Source organism: Lampris incognitus, chromosome 16 (genome assembly GCF_029633865.1).
Source record: "Lampris incognitus isolate fLamInc1 chromosome 16, fLamInc1.hap2, whole genome shotgun sequence".
NCBI classification, from domain to species: Eukaryota; Metazoa; Chordata; class Actinopteri; order Lampriformes; family Lampridae; genus Lampris; species Lampris incognitus.
Window position 1 is genome coordinate 27,096,277 of NC_079226.1, and position 23,542 is coordinate 27,119,818.

At 41.8% G+C, this 23,542-nt stretch overlaps 1 protein-coding gene across 1 annotated transcript; it reads left to right on the top strand.

Moving 5' to 3' along the window:
- Nucleotides 1–54: 54 nt before the first annotated feature.
- ptpn21 (protein tyrosine phosphatase non-receptor type 21) lies at nucleotides 55–22,942 on the top strand. The gene is made up of 19 exons (XM_056295720.1): nucleotides 55–210; nucleotides 1,042–1,347; nucleotides 2,818–2,987; nucleotides 4,544–4,641; nucleotides 5,911–5,978; nucleotides 6,117–6,187; nucleotides 7,113–7,200; nucleotides 7,792–7,880; nucleotides 9,060–9,147; nucleotides 9,506–9,585; nucleotides 10,308–10,368; nucleotides 10,599–10,680; nucleotides 12,751–14,264; nucleotides 16,990–17,130; nucleotides 17,808–18,026; nucleotides 19,169–19,297; nucleotides 20,031–20,265; nucleotides 20,559–20,719; nucleotides 21,433–22,942. The coding sequence occupies exons 2-19, from the start codon at nucleotides 1,168–1,170 to the stop codon at nucleotides 21,559–21,561; spliced, it is 3,603 nt and encodes a 1,200-aa protein (XP_056151695.1). The 5' UTR covers nucleotides 55–210; nucleotides 1,042–1,167; the 3' UTR covers nucleotides 21,562–22,942.
- Nucleotides 22,943–23,542: the final 600 nt, after the last annotated feature.

Here is a 23,542-nt window from a genome sequence, read left to right on the forward strand (position 1 = left end):
CAGGAAGTGAGGCGCTCTCGGAATTAGAGTTGAACTCCCGGACGGAGGGGGGGAGAGGCATGGGGCGCAACAGTAGTTTAAAGCCCGTTACTAATTCGGACTCTTCTGCCAGTTTGAATATCGGCGATTAGCTGACTAAAGTAACCGATTCACACCGATGGCGAAGCTTCTCGTTGCCGAATTAAGATAGGATTAAACAGCCTCTGACGGGTAACATTCATGTTATGTGCAACACTTTTTTACCAGCGACGTCAGCTTCTTTTACGGTTTGGTCTATTTACTGGTGTGGTGGCTAGCGAGCTACAGCTAATCTAGTTATGGGAGGCTCCGGTTTGAGTTAGTTGTTACAGCTACTTGTTCTGAGGAGTTGGTCGTCTGCTTAACAATGTAGCTTTTGTTTGTAGTCATTAAGCTGTCACGTCGATATAGTTAAGTGTCTTGCAACACTGGAGTACTTGATGGTTTTAGAGTGATATGGTGGATGATGTGTGAGGTCGACAGCAGGGACTGGGGATTTTGCGATGTTGCGTTTATCGCTGCCGGCGACGCGTTGAAGCAGGTCGGTCTGTGTTGTGCCGGATCAGAGTATTCCCTGGAGCAGAACGCTACTACACACATGCTTGTATTGAGGAAATTAAATAACGTTATTACAGTTACTTACACGGGTCTGTTAACGGTAGTAAGACCGTAGTTTGGCTCTCATGAGAAATCAATAAAAAAAAATCCCCTTGCCTAGACAATGCCAGACAACGAGCTAACGTTAAAGCTAAGTTACTTAAACACAAAATGCAGTGTTTTAAGAGGATTGTTATAGTTTAAATCCTATGTTTGCCTAGAGTTGCATCTGTTTTAGGGGCGAGTGAGATGTGAGACCAGTTGCAAAGACAAATGTTAACCAGTGTAACACCAGATCATAATGACTAGTGACTCATATTGATTGGCCCCTTTCTTTTATTGACTAACTCGCAGGTTGATTTTGACAGTTGATGTGGATCATGATTGTTTGACGTGTTCTTGAAATTTGAATCTCCTTTTTACTAGGTCTGCTGGTTTATGATGAGCCTGATGACTGGCTGGCCCAATACTCACACTGTCTTTGAGAAGACGGCGACGAGGCACATTTCTCTGGATTAAGCAAAGACCTTCCTTTCTGAAGGATTGTGAAACATGCCCTTGCCATTTGGCTTAAAACTCAAAAGGACTCGAAGGTATACAGTTTCAAGCAAGAGCTGTCTTGTCACCCGGATTCAGCTGCTCAATGGGGAGTTTGTTGAGTTTACGCTTTCAGTGGAGAGCACTGGACAGGAATGTTTGGAGGCAGTTGCTCAGAGACTTGAGTTAAGAGAGGTATGTATTTTCATGTCGCCACAACAATGTTATTATAGATGTACCTCACAGAGACATATCTGAGATTGACCATGTTGGCTAGAAAACATCGTCAAAATTCCAAGATTATCTTCATGTCTAATATACACTTGAATTGTCAGCATCATAAAAGAAAGGTAACTGGCCATACCAATTTGTCATTGTTCGTTGGTGTCATGTTCATGACACCATTTGAAGAAAATTGTCAAATATGTGCACCAAGAATTTTAAGCACCATCAACAAAATGAATATAATGAGACCATATAGATTTGCAAACATGTTATCTATTATTCAACATTTGAACACCTGAACAAGAAATATATTCAGAATAATGATCGGCCCTATCTCTATACCCAAATCCTGGTCATCACTATAACTCAGTGTCATTTATTTCTGATATATCATGTTAGCCATAAATGGGAGTTATGGCAAGCCAAGATGTTTAGGCCAGCAGCTGTTAACAAGTTTAGAGGAGACTGCTGAACATACAGGCCATTTGACGCTGGAATTTTCTTTGTTTGAATCACTTTTTTTTTGTCACTGAAATTGATGTATGAAAGAGGTTTGCTCAAACTAAGGTAGGTTAAATGCTGTTTGGTAGTTGATAAACAACCAAGCCTGTATGCAGTCACTGGCAAATGTATGTTGATGCTGTGAGAACCCAAATTATCTAAAATCAGAATGCATCTACAAAACTGATAATGGTACAGTTTGATGTATACCACTTTCCTTTAATGTTAGCCTTGTTGACCATTTCACCACATATAACAGACCAACCCCCCCCCCCAAAAAAAACCAAAAATCCCGTCCCATTGCTTATGTTTACTCAGCTTTGGCACTTAACTTGATCAGCAAAATCACTTGCCAACTTTTGTTTGCACATTTTTGTGAACAGAAGTCATCTAAGGTTAGGCTACACGTTTACTTTGACTTGCAGTGATGTGGTGGTGGTTAGAAAATAGCAATCCCAATCGGAGTTTTGTGGCCAAATTATCGTCCCTGTAAACAACAAGCCTACAGGTTACTTCTACCAGTGTTCATTGTGAGATGCCCTCTGCTGAGTTTCAGCCAGATAGTCACAAGACTGAACAGGGAGTGGCACCAGCCCATAACTCTCCTAAGTTGTTTACATGGTTCAATATTTGGCTTAATAGTGCAGATAGCTGCTGAATGCCAGTTGTTTTCGTATTCTCATGACTAAAGCTTTCACAAGTAGGCCTGTAGGTGAAGGCCTAATCTTTTTGGGTCGTGAATAAGTCTGTTGAACATCCCAGCCACATATTTCTTTTCTAGTCCTTGTGATATGACAAACTTTGATGTATTTTACATCGCAATGACCTTAAATTCCCTGAACTCTTGCATATAGTGCCCCAAATGAGCCTATAAGATTTTCTTCTTGTTGCCTGGTGTAGCTCTAATACACTTACACTTGCTTTGTTTTTCCCTGGCAGATAACGTACTTCAGTCTTTGGTACTTCAACAAGCAGAACCAGCAGAGATGGATTGACCTGGAGAAACCCCTGAAGAAGCAGCTGGACAAGTATGGACTGGAGCCCACCGTTTACTTTGGGGTCGTGTTTTACATACCTAGTGTCACCCAACTCCAACAGGAGATCACAAGGTGAGGCTCCACAAGGAAGCTTTGGCAAAGAAATTTACACTTGAATCTCAGTAATGTAGCTCTCGATTTTATATAATTTTTGAAGTCCCGTGGACAGTTTAGTAAGCATTGTTGAAAAAGAAAAGAAATATTGCCTATTGCCTATTTTACCAGTAATTGCTTCAATCACATAGTCTTTCCATCTTATTTACATTATTTTTTGGGAATGTCACTGCCAGAAAACTCTAAATTCTAACTGTGAGATAAATGTCAGATACCATGCTGTCACATACAGTGATCAGTCTGTAGTAATTTACTGTAGACCCTGGTTTACAGTAAATTAGCCTTCCTCAAGCCAGGGTGGCCTGTAAAGCAAGAGATTAACTCCTGTTTCTGTGGTGTGAATAAGTTTATATATGCACAATCACACCCACTGGACAACATGCCGGTCTACTGTGAGGGCTGATTCCCACTCTGTCTCTGAAGTACTGAGTGCCAAGCACTGAGGCATCAGATCCTTTTTAAACCAGTCATCAGTTCCCTCAATAATGATCAAGAACCGATAATGATAATAACATTCTTATGGGTGTTCACTTATTGAGATGTACAGCAGTTGTGGAAAATTGTATTAATCTTTGCCAGATCCATTTTCAAATCTAACATTATTCTCCATCCGTATACATGTTCACATTACACACACACTCACACACACACACACACATATGCTGGAAATGTCATGACAGCACTATTTCTGCATAAAGAAAAAAAAGAAAAGAATAAAAGTTAAATTTTATTGAGGCGGTTTGCTTTACAACAGTCACGATTCAAACTGGGGCACTTCAATCTTTTCTTTTCATGCCAATTGCAGAACAAAAAGGGATCATTGAAAAGCAAATTTATATACCCTGATTGAAGAAATAAGGATAAATTGATTCAATAATAAAAAATGCTGTAATTATTAGGTAAGATTAAAAAAAATCTGCCTGTTTAGTAAGACAAATATTAGTTCACTTTAGGTCTATAACTTTGACTATCACTGTTAACAAACAACAAATGAATTTTGAAATACTCTTGCAATTGAGAATGGTTTCATTGATTTAAGATAACACTGATTATAAGCCAGTAATTTTTGATTAGGATGTTATCATTTGATAATTTACAGTAACTGCCTTTTGTGAAAAAAAATTCTTTAGATTTGTAAAGTTATCAGATGTCATACATGATTAGATGTTATTTATGAGGAAGTTCAATACTTTCAGTATCGGTTTCAGTTTGCCATACCTACGACATTCCTTTTTTAGCTAATCACCTATACCTGCTTTTTAAGTGGACATTCCTTTCATTCCGTAGTAACCTCTCATTGTGGCAAATACTCTTGAGTAGCCCTGCCCGATGAACCCAACATTCTCACCTCATACTACAATCATTTATCTTTGAGTGTTGTTTACATGTGACAGACTGTAGTGGCTTAACATCTGTTAATGGTAAATTGTACAGGGTTGTCACATTTTGTTGCTTGCCCAGGTGTTGCCTTGTGTATTCTTTACATACAAGTAACCTCCTTGTTTACTTTACAGATATCAGTATTATTTGCAGCTGAAGAAGGATGTTCTGGAGGGGCGGATCCCATGCTCGATTGAACAAGCTATTCGCTTGGCAGGCCTGGCAGTGCAAGGTAATATGGATTTTATTCTACCCTAAAAGCAGGAACCTCAATTTGAAAAGCCCATTGTTTCCTTTACATTCATTACAGTCATTTCACAGTGATGACTCCCATGAGTGGAAAATTGAAGTCAAAATGAAATTATTAAGACAATGGAAGTTCTTCATCTGTTCATATTGCCCAGCTGACTTTCGGTATGTCTGAAATCTCAACCAGGACATGAAGGCCTGTTGACTGTCAACCTATTTACTTTCATCCTCAATTGGACAAGCACTATAAATGTAATTTCTCAACCAAAACTGTCCCGTCACGTGACCTAAAAGTGAAAAATGTAAACTTTGCACCAAGGTTTTTTTTAGTTGGAATCTCAAAGAATGGGGTTATATAGCCTTGTTTATTTATTCATCCCACCAAATCAGTTTTTGAGTCTGCTTTTCAAAAAATTATGCCTTAAACTTCTGATTAGCCACTTATCACTGGGTTTTATAGAGGTTTTTCATGGATCTCTCTATATAGAGCACTTAACAAGCCCCATCAAACCTAAACCAACTATAAACTTGATCAAGGGGGTGTGGATATACACTTCCCTTGAAGGGAGTTTTAAGTCTGACATGTTCTTCAACTTTTGCCCAGCCAAAAGAATCTCAGACGTTGCTGGCAAAGTTATATCAGGCAGTGCAAGTTACTGGGCAGGGTGTTACCATAGCACAGCCACTGAGATCACTTACTGTTGCAGCCTTGTCTAAATGGCTGAGTAGCATGCAAGTGCCTTGTAGGAAAGGTCTGAAAAGACTTGCCAGTTACCTAAATGTTTTGTCACAGCTCGAAGAGTCATTCTAATGTTGCATTTGTGCATTAATATAACTGGATAGCTACTATTTTCGTGTTTGTAGGTAACATCGTCTGGACCAGAGGCTAGTTGTAGCTTTTGAGCTTGGCTGATGCCTGGGATACCCGACATGGTTGTGAACATTGCCAGCAGGCAGGCTGCGGTGGCTGTGAACAATTTTTGACCACTGCAGTTTCAGACGTTGAAGCAGTTCCCTTCTATATCAAATGGTTCCCCTCCTCTCCTAAAATTAGCCAGTCTTGTCATCATACACCACTGCTTTCCAAACCAGCATCATACTATTCTAAAATGCCTGCTTGCCTTACTCTACCTTATACACATTTTATGAAATTACTTATTTGGAGAGAATGATCTTTTTTTTTTGTACACATTTCACATTTTTAGCCTCATTGACTCATTTAGTGCCCCTCTCTTTTTAAACTTGTCTTCAGCTGATTTTGGAGACTTCAGTCGATACGATTCTCAAGAGTTCCTCCAGAAGTTTGTCCTGTTCCCTATTGTAAGTTTTTTTTCTTTTGCATTTTTGCTCAACATCTTGACACCAGAGGTGTTGGATAATAGCACAATTGAACACAAAAAAATTTGAAACATGTATAGCAGTATGAAATCAATGCACTCTTTTCCCTTGTCTGTATAGGACTGGATCCAGGATGAGCGAGTACTGGAGGAAGCCACTCAGAAAGTGGCTCTTCTCTATCAGAGCTACAGGTTAGGAGGTCTCCCAAGTACCCTCATCCCCATCACTCACCTTGGATGCATAAAAGCCTGCCTTCATTCCGTACACATACAAACAATGTCACATTTCAAAGAGATTGACACACTCCCTGTAATTCAACTCTGATCTGTGCAACCAACTGGCCCTTCTGCAGTTCTCTGCCATCATCTGGCGTCACTTAGTAGGGCATATATAAGCCTGTTTTCCACAATGATTTACGCATGGCCTGGCTAAAAAGTCCATGAGGAGCTGGTCCGGCACCAAACCCCCATCATCACTTCCCCGTTCTGTCTGTCTCTCTCTCTCTCTTTCGTTCACTCTTTCTCTCTCGTTCTCTCTTTCTCTAATGCTCTCCTCCTCCCCTCACACCAAAGGCAGCTGTTTCTCATCGTCCCAATCCGATCTGAAGGTTTTTCATCTCCCTGCCTCATCCTCCCCATATGGATTCGCGGTGTGTCTGTGTGAAAGCTATTCAAGTCTGGAAAGAGCATATCCCCAGGAATAGTTGTCATAGTTCGGCTGTGGTTAAAGGCAGGGAGGGAAGTAGGAGTAGAAGTCTTAGGTTAGGAGTAAGGAGGTGAAGAGTTGAACAACGCATCATCTCAGTCTTGGTGTTTAAGAAATGGTTGTTGTGGTTTGTCAAAAGGCACTAAAGCAGAAGATGAGATGATTATGTTAAGTGATTGCTGTGTTGCACAACATGTGTTTGATGGTTCATGGAAGTGTGTGGATGTTTTTGTGTTTTAACTGTAATTCCTATGCATGTTTTGTTTCTTTAGCTGTCTATTTGTATACGTTTCTTTATCGTGGTCTTTCCACTACTATGTTTTCACTTTATGTGGATGTAGTATGTGTGACAAATATGTATTAAATCTGTAAGATGTTTTTTAGTCTCTTGTTGTCATTTTTTCTTCTCAGGGGGTTGCCAGCTCCAGAAGCAGAGATGCTATACATGCAGGAGGTGGAGAAAATGGAAGGCTATGGCCAAGAGAGCTATCAAGCCAAGGTGAGTTCAACCTTTAATTTCTACCAGTTTGAAACCTACATGAAATCTTAAGCTTACTTACTAGAGCATCACCTCAGAGATGACAGTGCATTAACATTGTTGTACAATTCAGACAAGAAAAGACAAGTTGAAAATTTTGACTCCTTTCGGTGAGGATTGCCTTAAACTTGTACGTGAGTATGAGCGGACGGCACATAAAATGGCAGACATCCGTCGCTATCTTACAATGCTGTGATTGCAACTATTTCCCAATCCTCTGTGAATAGTACACATGGCCATGAAACTAGTTAATAGTCACGGGAGTCTGCATTTGAAACCGATCGTTGGTTCGGTCGTTGTGCAACTGTGCATAATAAGGTTGGAGGATACCTGCAGTCAGTTGAGACTGACGAAATCACTTGGATGAGTGATGAAACGTTTTTTCCACTTAACGTTGTGTCCAGATGAACTGTTTCAACTTTCTTGGACAAGTTAAAAATAATGATACAACCTTTTAAGTCTCTCTTAAAGTCCTTGCTGTTTAAGGCATTTAGGCACCAGAGTTTAATATTCCTTCCTCTAAAAGGATTTTCTTTTCTTCCATCCTAACAGGACAGTACAGGCACAGATGTCATCCTGGGAGCATGTCTGGATGGCATCTTTGTAAAGCACAAAAATGGCAGGCCGCCACTTGTATTTAGGTGAGTCTAGAAATAAACCGGAGAGTGTTTGTTTTATTTTTACACTTCTGTCTCTTGAGTCCTGCAATATGACCTACTGCTAAGTATCAAACCCTGAATAAAAGCTCTGCCTGGTATTTCCCAGCTCTGAGCAGTAATTATGTTGTATCAGATGACTCTGTCAACATATATTGAGATAGGTGACACAGTCCACCGCTATTCTTAGGTGAGACTTTCTCCTTCAATGTTTGTTAATGCCCTCAAGACCTGAATTTGGCCCAAGAGGATGTGAGTCAATTAGGTTGGGCTAGGCAAGTAGGACTGAGTAACCATTGTCTGTCAGTCTTTCTCAAGCACGTGTTTTCAACGTAACACAGTGTATCTACACTGCAACAATGTACTGTAGAATAGACTTTTTTTTCTTCGTCTCACATGCATGTATTTCTTACTGCAGTGTCCTAAATGCCCTATGAAGTATGCTGTAGTTAAAGGAAAAGTAAACGCATGGTAAAAATACTGTTAGGAAGATAGATTATGATATAAACTAAGTCATGCAAATGACTGAAAATAAAGAGCTCATACAACTAAAATGTCTAAAACAAAATCAATTTTATACAGAATTGCTTCATCGTGGATGGTCTAATGAATGCTGCCATTGGAACTACGTTAATCGCTTAGACAAATCCCTTGATTCTCTTGTGTGAATGCTCTTGATGTCACACAATGAATAAGACTTGAAGCACTGAGATTGTAGGCCATTGAAACAACTATGCCTTTTCTCATTCACTATTTTCATGGGCTAAAGGACACTGTTAGTCTAATTCACCCTTGCTGTCTTCCGAGTCGCGTTCTGCTATCTTGTCTGTGGAAGCTGATTTGGGCTTATGTGCTTTGCCTGCTCTATATTGACGAGTGACTCCAGTGGAGTTTCTCAGTATTGAACCTATGTAATGGCATGCACAGCTCTTCCTGCAGACAATCTGTCAGCCTAGTTGCATTAGAACAGCAATACAGAAATTCTCACAACTTTCTCTTAAATGTGCAAACATGCTTGAAACTTTATTTACGATCTCTCAATATTACAAACTACCAAGCCATGCATGTATTTACACTACATTTTCTATCCTTTTGAATATGTGTCTGCCATTACCTCATTTCTTTTGTTTTTCTCTTTGCCACTTTTTTTAATTGGCTGTGTAGGTGGAACGAAATTAACAACATGAGTCATAACAAGTCGTTCTTTGTCCTGGAGCTGGCCAACAAAGAAGAGAGCGTGCAGTTCCAGACCGTAAGTTTCTCCAAGCCGCTGTCACTTGTCCTCTTCAGCTTTGGAATTCTCTTTTGGGATTTCTTTACTCTGGAAATGGGTCATCTGATGAGGTTACCCTTCAGACCCTTTAAAATCTTTCCAACAATGAATATGTTTATTGTGTGTGTGTGTGTGTGTGTGTGTTTGGGGGATTGGGAGGGGGGATTGTTGTATGTTACATTTGAGTCATCGCAAAGCGTTATGTTGCAGGCTGCAGTTTCACATAGATGTGTTTGAGGGGATGCACTGGTCTCATAGTTAAGGAAGGCAGGAATCACCTCTGTACTCAGTGCCTCACGTCTCAAATGTTTGTTTTTTTCCTTTTCCCTCTGTGCAGGAAGACATGGAAACTTCCAAATATGTGTGCCGGATGTGTCTGGCCAGGCACAAGTTTTATAAGATTAACAAGAGTAGCCTGTAAGTGTTACACTATTAACATGTCTAGCCCAGTTCCTGTCTCTTTGTTTCTTGTTGTCTTTGTGTGTGTGGGCATGTGTACTAGTGTGTCCTCCTTGGTGTAGCCTCACTCCTATCCCCTCTCCTCCTCTCTCTTCAGAGAGGAGAGTGACCCCCCACCTTCTGAGGGCTCCCAGAAGTCCATTCTCACTCTTTCCTTTCCTCGCTTTCCAATACTCTCTCGTCCCTCTCTGCCTTCTAACAAGGGGTGAGCAACACTGTCAGCCACCGCCTACAGTGTGTCTACCAACCAGGTGCCAACACCCATCCTTCCTTGACTAGCCAGCCAACTACAATCCAGTAAAACAGCTCCCCAAATTTAGATGGATGTTTGGCTGTGGAACATCGTGTTTTTGATTCCAAGAAAGTTTCAAAGCAGTTTTCTTTTGGAAAGATGTGCCTGAACCTTCTTGAAATCTTGTTAAATCAAGAAGGATAATTTGGCTGAAACAGTAAGACATTTGGACAACGCAAATAAATAAATCCCAATTTATGACATTTCCCTAACTTTTTTAGGGTAAATCAGTATTTGATTTACAATATCTATTAAACAAGTCAGGTAATCTTATAAATTTCTGCATTTTAATCTTTTTTGTATGCTTATCAGTAGAAATATTATTTTCATTTCTATTGATTTCTTGGCTGTTTTTTTGTTGTTGTTTTTTTTTCCCCCCCTCTTCCAGCCAAACCCAGCCCGCAGTTGTCAACCCAGTCAGACGAAGATCCTCCACTAGAATGTCTCTGGTAAGTTCTCAGTTGTGCACCAACACTTTTCAAACACACACAAATCAATGTATTTTCTCCATTTGCCATCTGTCTGTGGCAAATGCAGCACATGACACATTACCCGCCATAATTAGATGCAGTGGTACTCTGGTGCACAATTCGATTTGTTTGTCAATTCATGATGTTGTGCTGCATGACGACCATGGGTGTACTGACTGAATCTTTTTTTGTCTGATGTTGTTGTACAGCCAAAACCTCCAGCCTATATGATGCCCCCACCTCAAATGCACTACAATGGCCACTTCAATGAGCCTTACACGTCATCACAAGGTAACTGTCAAAAGTGATTGGAAACGGTGAAATTTTAATTAGTTGTGGTAAGCAGTGTAATCATTACCATTTTTGTTTACACTTTAACAACCCATTACCAGGCCTGTCTCAGGAAGCAGAGACTTTGGGCTTAACCCCATGTTTCTTGTCTCACAATGGAGGCTCACTTTGAAGTGCGAAACACTGCCATTAGGCCGCACACCCCACCCGCTCTAGAGCAGATTGTATTCAGGATATCATATACAAACACTAATGTCAACCCCCTTTCATCCACAAACTTCCTGGAAAAAATGTCACCAATAATGTTCAGAGGATCTTGTGGACTTGGGTGCAAAGATGTGACCAAAGATGAATATCAGTTTCCCTTTCTAGTCAATAGTTTCATCATTCTGCCCACCCCTTCCATTGTACATGCCATTTCATAAGATGTTAGATCTGATTTCAACCTCCATGGCTCTTCAAATATTGAATGTCTTTTTAAAAAAAGTTTATTTCAAGCATAATTTTTTTGCCCCACATAAACTTGGTTATGCATAAAGGAGTTTTTTCAATTATTTTTTTTAGTCTTTTTTCACTTTTCTTTGGTTTTTGTTTTATGTTTAAAGACCACTTGAAATTAAGTTTTTTTGCTCAATTTTACCCCTTTTAACTGCACCAAGTTCTCATTTGTCTATCATTATTGCCAAAAAATTCATGAAAAACATTGCCCTGTTTATTTGCCTCAAAATAATACTGTGTTTTGTCTTCCTGGAAAAGGCATCAAATTCATAGTTGTATCATTTTGAATGTATGGGCCGGCATCAAGAAAAGTGTCCAGTATAATTTGATTTGAATTTTCCCACCCCTCCCCACCTTATAAAAATGTAAATGCACACGTCTACACTCCATGATATAATCGGACTCCATTGCATCTTCAGCTGTTTCCATCCAAAAATACGCTTTTCCTTTCCCCCAAACTCAGTGGCTACAAATACAGTTGTTGGAGTTCATTCACTTTGAGAAGGAAGGCAGTTTTGAAAATTCTCACCTGTCCAAGCGGCATTTTAGCATGGACTGCTTTACCGGCTATGTACTGGTCATGATGGGCTATCGTTAGATGTATTTCCCCGAAGGAAACTGCAGTCCCATCGGTGTACACGGTAGAACGTTCAAACATCAGACCGCCTGCCCCTTTTTAAAATCCCACGCCAACAGTCCGTTTCTTTTGTAAATGTGTCACATCAAGGAAGCTCACGATGCCCCGAATGCTGTTTCATATTTCACTGAAGTATTTTTGTTTAATCCTTCGTATTGCCTGTATTTTGTGTATAGCTTGGCTTATTAATCGTTTGGATAATGTTATGATGCCATATTTGCACTCTGCATGTGAAAAAATATTTTTTAAAAAATCAGATAAGAGGAGGAGCTTTTTCGGTGCACATATTGTAAGAGTGTCTGTCCTCAGAGTAGCAGTGTTTAGAACCCCTTTGCTTTTTCTGGTGTTTTTTTATATCAGAGGTATAAATTCTCTGCAGAGAGGGAATGGCCTTGTATACTTCTGGAGCCTATTATTGATAATGTGACCTGTTAAATCCATGCAATCACTGTGCTTTAATAACCACACACTGATAAACCAATTTATATACACATTTTAATTAGCTTTCCACTTTTGCTCCCCTGTAAACACCTTGGCAGCACCAACAGTTACTTTTTGCTGGTATATGGTTTTTAGTGTCATTCATATTACTCATTATAGATTTGCTCTTCTTGAGAGAAATGCACTGCTCTGGATCAGTCCATGTTATGTTCGAATGGCTATTTGTTACGAACACTGCCCCTTTTATGAGAACACGTTCCTAGCTGTATTTGAAAACTCTGAATAGACAGCTCAACTTGATGACCAGCTTCATTATACCAGTTGGTTGTCATTGCCATTGTTTGGTTTTGTGTAGCCAGCTATTTGGAAAGAGGGCATGGCTATCTATGGTGAACTGTGATCATGAGACAGACCCCTACTTTCAGGCTAATCTCAATACCGTAATTCTAATTCTGTAACCTGAAATGGATGTTTGTTATTCTGTGCTCCTGCAGACAACCTATACATGAACAATCAAAACGGTTACTACTACCACTCCCAGACCAGCCTGGATCGCTCCCCTTTGGAATATGGCACCGGGGGACGTTTACGTAATGGCAGCGTTTACAGCGCACACAGCACTAGCTCGCTCACCAACCCCCAGCACTACCTCCAGCCCTCACCCATGTCCTCCAACCCCTCCATTACCGGAAGCGACGTCACCCGGCCTGAATACGTCCCCTCACACCGCCACAGCGCCCTGATTCCACCTTCCTACCGCGCCACACCCGACTATGAGACAGTGATGCGGCAGAAGAACCGGGGTGCAGGAGGGGGTATGGTTCTGGCTCCAGAACACCGGCAGAGCCACTCAATGAGGAACCTGAACATTGGAAACTCATACGCCTACAGCAGGCCAGACCCACTGGTTTACAGCCAGCCGGAGATCCGAGGGGAGCACGGTGGTGGAACCCAGCACCATCACTACCCCTTTCATCTTAATTCCAGCTTTCACAGCCCTTCTCCATACCCCTACCCCACAGAGAGAAGGCCTGTGGTGGGGGCTGTCAGCGTTCCAGAGCTCACTAATGTCCAACTTCAGCAGGCGCAGGAGTACCCGGCCCCCAACATCTTGAGGACACAGGTGTACCGGCCACCTCCTCCCTACCCTTACGCCCACCCTCGGCCCGCCAACAGCACACCAGACCTGTCGCGCCACCTGTATGTCAGCAGCAGCAACCCAGACCTGATCATCACGCGGCGCGTGCACCACTCGGTCCAGACCTTCCAGGAGGACAGCCTGCCAGTTGCCCACTCCTTACAGGAGGTGTCTGAGCCACTCCTCCTAACTGGGATCCCGCACAGACACCCACATGCTCAGAAACGCAACTCCATTGAGATTGCTGGTTTGGCTTATAATCTAGAGGGGATGAGGGTCAAAGAGAGGACTGTGTCCTCTTCAGCAGCTGAAACTGCCACACCCCCTCCTGTTCTACGTGGCGGTCCCTCCCAGGGCTCTCAGCTCAATGTGTTCCTTGAGCGCACCAAAGCTGAAGACGGCGACTTGCACTACGGACACAAGAAGTCCCTCTCAGACGCCACCATGCTTGTTCACAGCAGTGGGGAAGAGGAGGAGTTTGAAGATGACAGTGGACGTCACACGCCACTTTCCCAAGATGCAATAGCAGCCATTCATCCTGACCAACAGCAAAAACATTGCAGTTTGACTTCTCTCTCCTCTCTGGCGCATCAACAACAGACTCCCATAGAACCTCCGCCTGCATACCCCATAGGTTCCTCCCTGGACCCTGCTATAACCAGCTCCTTAGCCTATCAGGCTCACCCTCTGATCCAGGAAGTAGAGTCTATGTACCTGTTTTCTGATCTGCGGCAGCCAAGGATTATGCCGTCTGTGTCAGAGGGAGACCTAAGCGGTCAGGCCAAGCAGAAGGTTAAAAAGGACTTCAAGAAGAGGCCTGTGTCTGATGTACCTGCTGGGAGGAAGACCATTGATGGTTTGCCACCTCCGGTAAGTCCTCTCCCCTGTCCTCTTAGACAGGGTTTTCACAATACCAAAATTTCAACCGCAATTCAGTAATAGTGAAAATGCCAGTATTCTGTTATTCTGTACAATTTCTGATGCCACAGCAAAAAAACAAATATATATGTGTGTATATATATATATATATATATATATATACAGTGGGGAAAATAATTATTTGACCCCTTGCTGATTTTGTAAGTTTGCCCTTACAAAGAGTGCAACAGTCTATAATTTTAAGCGTAGGTTCATTTTAACAGTGAGAGACAGACTATGACCAAAAAAAGTGGAATAAGAAATTGTATGAATTTTATGAATTTATTTGCATATTTTTGGTCCAAAATAAATATTTGAACCCTTCGACAAACATTATGTTAATATTTAGTAGAAAAGCCATTATTGGCCAGCACAGATGTCAAACGGTTTTTATAGTTTCTGACAAGGTTTGTGCACATTTCGGCGGGGATGTTGGCCCACTCCTCCTGCAGACAGCCTCCAAATCGTTCAGGTTTTGAGGCTGTCGCCTGGCAACCTGAAATTTAAGCTCCCTCCAAAGATTTTCGATTGGATTCAGATCTGGAGACTGGCTAGGCCATTCCAGAACCTTGATGTGCTTCTTCTTCAGCCACTCTTTGGTTGCTTTGGCGGTGTGCTTTGGGTCGTTGTCATGTTGGAACACCCATCCATTACCCATATTCAGCGCTCTCACTGAGGGAAGGAGGTGTTGGTCCAGAATTCCACGGTACATGGCCCCGTCCATCCTCCCCTCAATGCGATGGAGTTGTCCTGTCCCCTTGGCTGAAAAGAACCCCCAAAGCATGATGTTGCCACCCCCATACTTGACGGTGGGGATGGTGTTCTTTGGGTTGTACTCCGTGTTCTTCACCCTCCAAACATGGCGAGTTGAGTTGAGCCCGAAAAGTTCTATTTTGGTCTCATCCAACCACATCACCTTCTTCCAGGCCTCTTCTGAGTTGTCCAGGTGTTCATTGGCGAACTTCAGACGGGCCTGTACATGTGCCTTCTTGAGCAGTGGGACCTTGCGTGCGCTGCAGGATTTTAATCCATGACGGCGTAGTGTGTTACTAACCGTTTGCTTTGTAACTGTGGTCCCAGCTGCCTTCAGGTCATTAACCAGTTCCCCCCTTGTGGTTCTGGGATGATTCCTCACCGTTCGCATGATCAGGGACACCACACAAGGCGGGATCTTGCGTGGAGTCCCAGACCGAGGGAGGTTGGCAGTGGTGTGTTGTTCCTTCCATTTCCTGATAACTGCACCAACAGTTGTTACTTTCTCTCGAAGATGCTTTCCAATTCTCTTGTAGCCCATCCCAGCCTTGTGCAGGTCTACAATCTTGTCCCTGGTGTCCTTAGACAGCTCTTTGGTCTTGCCCATGGTGGGGAGATGTTGAAATCTGATTGATTGGGTGTGGACAGGTGTCTTTTATACAGGTAATGAGGTGATGCAGGTATATTTTATGTGGGTAATTAGTTGGGATTGGGGGTGCATCTTAAAGAAAAACTAACTGGTTTGTGGGAGCCATAATACTTGCTGTTTGGTAGGGGATCAGATACTTATTTTTCTAAATCAGGTGGTTATTAATTTTTATTAACTCATATGATGTGATTTTCTGGAATTTTATTTGGGATTCTGTCTCTAACTGTTAAAATGTACATATGATTAAAATTATAGACTGTTGCATTCTTTGTAAGTGGGCAAGCCTACAAAATCAGCAAGGGGTCAAATAATTATTTTCCCCACTGTATATATATAATCACTTTTACTAAACAACTTCTACTTGCCAAATTAGAAAAAGGTGTTTTATTGAACTGCAAAGCCATTTCTGTATAACAAAATATTTCTATCCATTATAAAATTAAATAATGAAAGGGTAACATTATTTGGGTGAAAGTATAGTACAGTGTATTTGAGAGAGGTGTTTGCATGTGTCTTGAGTGCATTGTGGGCTTTCTCTTTTCTGGGGGCTTTGCAACACTAGGAGAAACACTGAGCTTGTCTATCTAAGCCCCTCCATAAGATTTGCACACGTTTTTCCTTCTTTTTTGATATGACTAGCCTATACAGACAGAATCAATGATTTTGTAATGAGGTAGTACACGTATCCGCCATTAGAGTGCACAGTGTAAGTGTGATTTCTTGGCAGCGCAAATGTCAGTTGATCTGATAATGATTTAACATGGACTGTTAGTCACAGATGTCGCTGAGAGATTATTTTTCGTCCTCATTTGCAGAGTTCAACATTCCACATTGTGGGCCAACACTACCTTAGTCTGTAGTTACACTGGCATAGCAATGAGAAAACCAGTTTCGAGTGCTTGCATAATTCCTTTGATATTATTTTTGTGTCTAAAGTGGTAGGCTGTTTGCTTGCTATGGTGTAATATATTATATGCTGAATCTGAACAAAATTATACACATAGAAAAGCATCATGTGTAGTGTCAGGAGCAGACAGTGAAAGACACAAACAAGTCCCCTTTTGACACATGACACACCATCATGGTGAAAAAATGTAGTTGGGCCACCTAGGGGTAAAACAAAGCCAGCCAGCCAGGTGACATTCTCCTTGAAAATACACGGTGGGGCTGTGCAGCTCCGCCTCCATCTGCTACCGACTACCTCCCTCCCTCTTTCTCCCCCTCTCAGACACATTCTCTCGCTTTGTCACTGTCCCCTTGTGTTGTTAATGCCAGGGCATGAAGAAGGGAGCCAGGTCAGAGGTGAAGAAGATGGGCCCACTGAAGGTGGCAGCCCTCAATGGCTTATCATTGTCCAGGCTACCAATGCACGACGAGGGCAAGGATGAGCCTGAAAAAGCCTCTAATGATGAGAGGGTAAGGCCCCCTAAGGCTACATGCACTTCAGGGTTCTCTGTTTACCATTGGGTTGCTGCTTTAAAAAAAGGCTTTACAAGGGCAGAGTGTAATGTTAAGTGTGATTACTGTATAAAGGCTGTTGTTAGTCATGAATTGCCAATGTATGTAGTTTATTTTTTGATTTCACACTTCTCCCATAGTTTGAATGAATTACCATTAAATATAGACGCCACTTAAGGCTAGAAAGAATCCATGTTACTGAGTTGTTGTTACAATATGTTTCGAGAGTCTTGTTTTCTGTAGGGTATGAATGCAGCCTTACTTTGGAAGAGATTATTCTGTGGATGTAGAACAAATTAAAAATAGTGGTGGTGATGTTTGCTTTAAAGCACAGTTGCTCCAGTCAGCCTCTCTGGTCTTTATGGCTTTGACTGTAGAGGCAAATTCCAAACCAGTGACAAAATAATTTTTAATTCTTGTCTCGCCCCGCCCTACTTTTTCTTTTGTCATTTCCAAGAATCTTGAGCATAGGTTTCCATGCACATGTAGATCACGTGGTTATTAGCTACTCAAAAGTAGGTTATTTAGTACTCCAAGCTCTCTTTGGTTCATTGACATCATTCAGCTCCAAATACACTTGTTGATTAAATTGGGTTTCATTTTTGTGTGCGCGTGCATGTGTGTGTGTGTTACAGTGTAAAGTGCTGGAGCAGCGGATGGAGCAGGGCATGGTTTTCACAGAATATGAGCAGGTCCCAAAGAGGCGTCCATCAGGGGAGTGCACCATCGCTCAGCTACCTGAGAATGCAGAGAGGAACCGCTTTCAGGACGTACTGCCTTACGATGACACCCGAGTGGAGCTAGTTCCCACGAAGGAGAACAACACAGGCTATATCAACGCTTCACATATAAGAGTGAGATGCACACACACGCACACACCAAGCTTGCACATTGAGGAAACTTGTAAACTATGTACCAGAAATGCCTGGAAATATCCAGGAAATACTGTTGACAACATGATTGCACTATCACATTATTGCCCGCATCGATGACTGTGTTGATCACAATCCCTGAATTTCTTCATGTTGCTTACATTTTATTTTCATTAAAACTGAAATCTGCCATTTTTCTCCGTTAGTAAAAGTTCTTTTATTCGGAGTCAGGTTACAAAATACTAACTTTGACATGGTTGGAGACACTCTTCAATCTCCGTATATCTCTGTTGACGTTTTTTGACCGGGTCACATGCACACTGGTGAAGCGGCAAAAACATGCGTATTGGAAACCGCTCCAACAGAAAAAAAGACTTAAATGTGACATCGATGTGGCAATGCTTCTTTTGGACTGACAATCAATATTACTGTAGAACAGTGTTTGCGATATAGTTTGATGAAATTTGTTGTACATTACCTCCTTGTGTGAGCTATGGGCCACAGATACTGTTTTCACAAGGGTGGGAGCTGTTTACTGCTGAACTGATGGCATATGACGACAATAGCTGCTACACCTTGTTTGTGGTCTGAAAAAAATCACTTGCAACAGGTCGATTTCTCCCCCCGCCTCATGCATCAAAGTATATTGGAACACTGTTCTAATATAATATTGATTGCCTGCCTAACAGAATTGCCTCATCGTTTCAAATGCATAAAATAATGACTTACTAATGGAGTGAAATTGTAGATTTCACCTTCGATATTTCATTATTTCTATGATTACCACACACTCTAGCTGATAATGTGAAGCATTCATACTTCCTTGAGCATTAGATGGTGAACACATTAGGGAAGTAGGCAGGAACGGGAAATTCACTCACCCATCTTCACATTCCATTTTCTTTACACCATAGATAGCCATGCTTGCTTACAACTACAGTTTATCTACACTGTGGCGATTTTTTTTTTTTTTCAGAGCTTTTGTTTCAGTATATATACTATATAAAAATATGTATATAATAGTTCATATTGTACAACTGAACCTCAAACTAAGCAACATTTTGTGTGTGTGTGTGTGTGTGTGTGTGTGTGTGTGCCATCCGTCCGTCCCTCTCCCTCCATAGATAACAGTCGGTGGGCATGAGTGGAGCTACATTGCATCACAGGGTCCTCTAACCAACACTTGTCAGGATTTCTGGCAGATGGTATGGGAGCAGGGCGTCTCCATCATAGCCATGGTTACTGCTGAAGAGGTGCGTTTTGTTTTCTGTTGAAGTGTTGGAAAAGTTTGGCTTAAAGCTACAATCATGAAGATTTACATGCTAACAAATATTCAGTTTGATGCTTTATGTTGCTGGTGTATTTATGACAATCGCTAATCCACAAATATCCATATCGTGAAAGTTTTTAGTTGCTCATTTTAATGGTTACTTCAGACTTTTCAAGCGGAAATGATATGGCACGTAGCGTTTTTATGTCTTTACCAATTTAGAGAAATACAGAAGAATAAGGAAATTGAAAAAGAAAATTGTTGTGGTTAACAAGCAGATATGGCAGACCAAGCTCATAGAGGAGCTTTACATACAGGTAATACAACATCCATAACTAAAACTCAGGTTCAGCTATGGCGATGCAACAGCACTAATGACTTTCATTTCAAATGGATTTAGTGTGATCAAACACCAATGTAGTTATCAATAATTACAGTTCATATCAGTAATCCATCCATCCATCCAAACCGCTTACCCTGCTCTCAGGGTGTCTCCCCACCTGCCGCCCAATGACTGCTGGGATAGGCTCCAGCATCCCCACGACCCCCGCCTAATGTCAGTAAATTAAGCAAAAATTACTGTCTTTAGGGTTGTAACCTTAAAGGAATAGTTTTTTTTTTTTAATGAAAATAAGACCCATGTTGTAAACCAAGTAGCCGTATGACCTCACTATATCCATACTTCCACGTCATCCCCTGCCATTCTATCATTCCAGGAGGGCGGGCGTGAGAAGAGCTTCCGTTACTGGCCCCGACTTGGCTCCCGGCACAACACGGTGACATACGGCCGCTTCAAGATCACCACGCGGTTCCGCACAGACTCGGGCTGCTATGCCACAACGGGGTTGAAAATCAAACACCTTCTGACTGGCCAAGAGAGGACTGTCTGGCACCTGCAGTACACAGACTGGCCTGACCACAGATGTCCTGAGGACTTCAAAGGCTTCCTCAGTGAGTGGGATAATGTTGGCTTTTTCCCTTTGAGATCATCATCCCTGTAAGGATAGGCTCTAAAATTAGGGCTGTTTCTTTTATTTTTTTTTACCTTATTTGTAACACAAACCTCCATGTGGTGATAGTATGTTGATTAACCTGCAAGAGTAGGAATTTTTCAATTTAAGAGAATCTGTCTGGCAAATAGAAAATCTGAATAATTCCTGTTCAAAGTTATATTACATCTGGTGTAAATACTCCATTTTATCATTGAACCTCAAGTGAGACAAATGTATCATGTCCTTGTCTAGCCTACCTGGAAGAGATCCAGTCAGTGAGAAGACACACCAACAGCATCAGTGATCCAAAGAACACCAACCTTCCAGTGCTGGTCCACTGTAGTGCAGGAGTAGGCCGCACTGGAGTCGTCATCCTGTCTGAGATCATGATCGCCTGTCTGGAGCACAACGAGGTAACTGCTCCATTCCATTATGAAAGACCTGTGTTCTGTGGAGAACGGTTTAATAGTAGCCACTTTGAGATAAGATAGACTTTGAAAGAAAAATGGGTGGCCATGCCAATTGGTGTTGGGAATTCTGAATTTGAATTTAAATAAATCCCTTTTTCCATGAATTGTTTGCCTTTGGCAGGTTTTTATTTTATTTTATTAAAAAATGTACACGATAGACTATTACCGATAACAAACAAAACCCTCCTTTTCACACAAATGCTTATCTTATTGCAGGTACCCATGTGTGAATTTCTACCCCTTTTCTCCAGCATGCTATTCACAGCTCAGATGGTTATCCTATACCATTGATGAGGCAGGCACCATTTATTGAAACACATATGAGTACTTATGTGTTTTGGTAGACATGTGATTACTCTTAGTAATCAGGATGACATTGTATTTGTGTTATCAACAAACCCTCATGAAGTGCTGATGAAGTAAAATACAGCCCCATACACAGCTGTAATGGTGTGAAGCCACATAGTGCTGTTTGGCTGTATGTGTCTCAGCCTTCCTGGTGTTAACGATTCCTTTGTTTGGCTGTATGTGTCTCAGCCTTCCTGGTGTTAACGATTCCTTTATCAAAGAATACTTATTCTGTTCCTCCACTCTTGTGACGATAAGCTCACACATTTATCTACCACACACTAAAACCATACCTCTCTCTGGGTTAGATGTTGGATGTCCCAACGGTTCTGAGCATGCTTCGTCAGCAGAGGATGATGATGGTTCAGACCATCTCCCAGTACGTCTTCATCTACAAGGTCCTCATCCAGTTCCTCCGCAACTCTAGGCTCATCTGAGCACAAAGCTCCAGCTCACCCTTCAGGGTGTCTCTCATCTTTCCAGACAGTCTTTTGTCACAGGTGACAGCAGAGATGAGTTTCCCTGAGGTTTATTGATAAACCATAATGGTGCAACTGTAGAGATCAGTTCCAACAGAAAAGGTTGGTATGTGGTGGGACCCTGGTCACACCCTTTCTCTAAGTATTAAAGACTGATGAAGAAGCATTGCCACTTGAAGGAGCATGAAGACTAACAGTACACCCTGCCTCTTAGCAGTATTATTTCACTGTCGTTTTTTACACTGCATTATTACTATATAAAGCCCAGCACTTTTTCAGTACCTTGCTGTACATAATGAACCATGATTAAGCTGCAGTACACATTTATATTGAGATTGGATATTGCACTCAATATATTTACATTTGATCAGTTTCTCTAGATGAATGTTACTGAATTGCGGTTGGCGGTAACCTTTGACTCTGACAATGAAAGACTTTTTTGAGTCATTAAAGACAGCTGTGACACCGTCACGCCGCCAGAAAATGACAGTAAAGATGTCTCGTATGAAGGTTTATCTTGAGTGCGGAGCCCACACGTCCCTCATTCTAACATTGCCATGTGGCAGTTGGTTGTACAGATGGATACTTTTCCTTTGGACCTGTTAGACTTACTTTGATGGTGATGTTTATAATAACAGTTAAGTTATTGCAGTGTCTCAGGTATTCACCAAAGAATCCTTCCTACCCAATTTCCATCACATTCATCTGTAACAATCATTATGTTTGGAAATCCCCATAACAGATTTTTTTTCTTTCCCTTAAAAGAAAAAAAAATTTGAATACACATTGAGCATTTTACTCTAATAGATGAGTTTTTCTATACATCTTTTTGAAATGGCATTCCCTTGCATTAGGAAAATCTCACTGAAGTGACCGTAGGGTCTTGAATCAGTTCATCTGGATACATTTATTGACAAACGTTTTATCACTCATCTAAGTGACCTCTTCAGTCTAAACTGACTGCAGGTATCCCCACCCTTAGTGGCATAATGACCGAAACCAACGATCGTTTTCATTGCGAATATGGGCGTGACCATTGACAGTTTCATATTTGCATATGAAACTGATCATTGGTTTCAGCTGTTATGCAACTGTGTCGTTTATAAGGGTGGGGATACCTGCACTCAGTTTAGACCAAATAGGTTACTTAGATGAGTGGTGAAACATTTCTGTCTATAAACGTTGTATCCAGGCATCCGGGTAGCGTAAGCGGTCTATGCCAATGTCTACCAACACGGGGATCGCCGGTTCGAATCCCCGAGTTACCTCCAGCTTGGTTAGGCATCCCTCCAGCCGGATGTGGGTGTGTCCTGGTCGCTGCACTAGCGCCTCCTCTGGTCGGTCGGGGCGCCTGTTCGGGGGGGGGGGGGGACTGGGGGAAATAGTGTGATCCTCCCACGCTCTACCTCACTGTCAGGTGAAAAGCGGCTGGCAACTCCCCATGTATCGGAGGAAGCATGTGGTAGTCTGCAGCCCTCTCTGGATCGGCAGAGGGGGTGGAGCAGCGACCGGGACAGCTCGGAAGAGTGGGGTAATTGACCGTATACAACTGGGGAGAAAAGGGGGGGGGGGTAAATAAATAAATGTTGTATCCAGATAAACTGAATCAACTTCCTTTGATTTTCTTACCTGGATTATTGAGCATGCATCAAGACTGTATGGTCTTGTTTCAGTGCATCAAGTCCAACAGCCTGTAACACCAGGCCTAATCCACACATCAGAGATGGGTCTTCGCACAAAGCGGTCGTATTCAGTCTGAATCACTTCTGGTCCCAGGAAGTGGACATACGTTGCACTTGTACCAGTAACCTGTGGTTCATTATGACATTTTAATAAGATGAAGGGTGTCTGAAACTAAAAACAAAAGGTGAAGCAGACAATTAATCGTTGTTCAACTTTGACCTAAAAATAACAGGGTCATAAAATTTAAATAGAACTG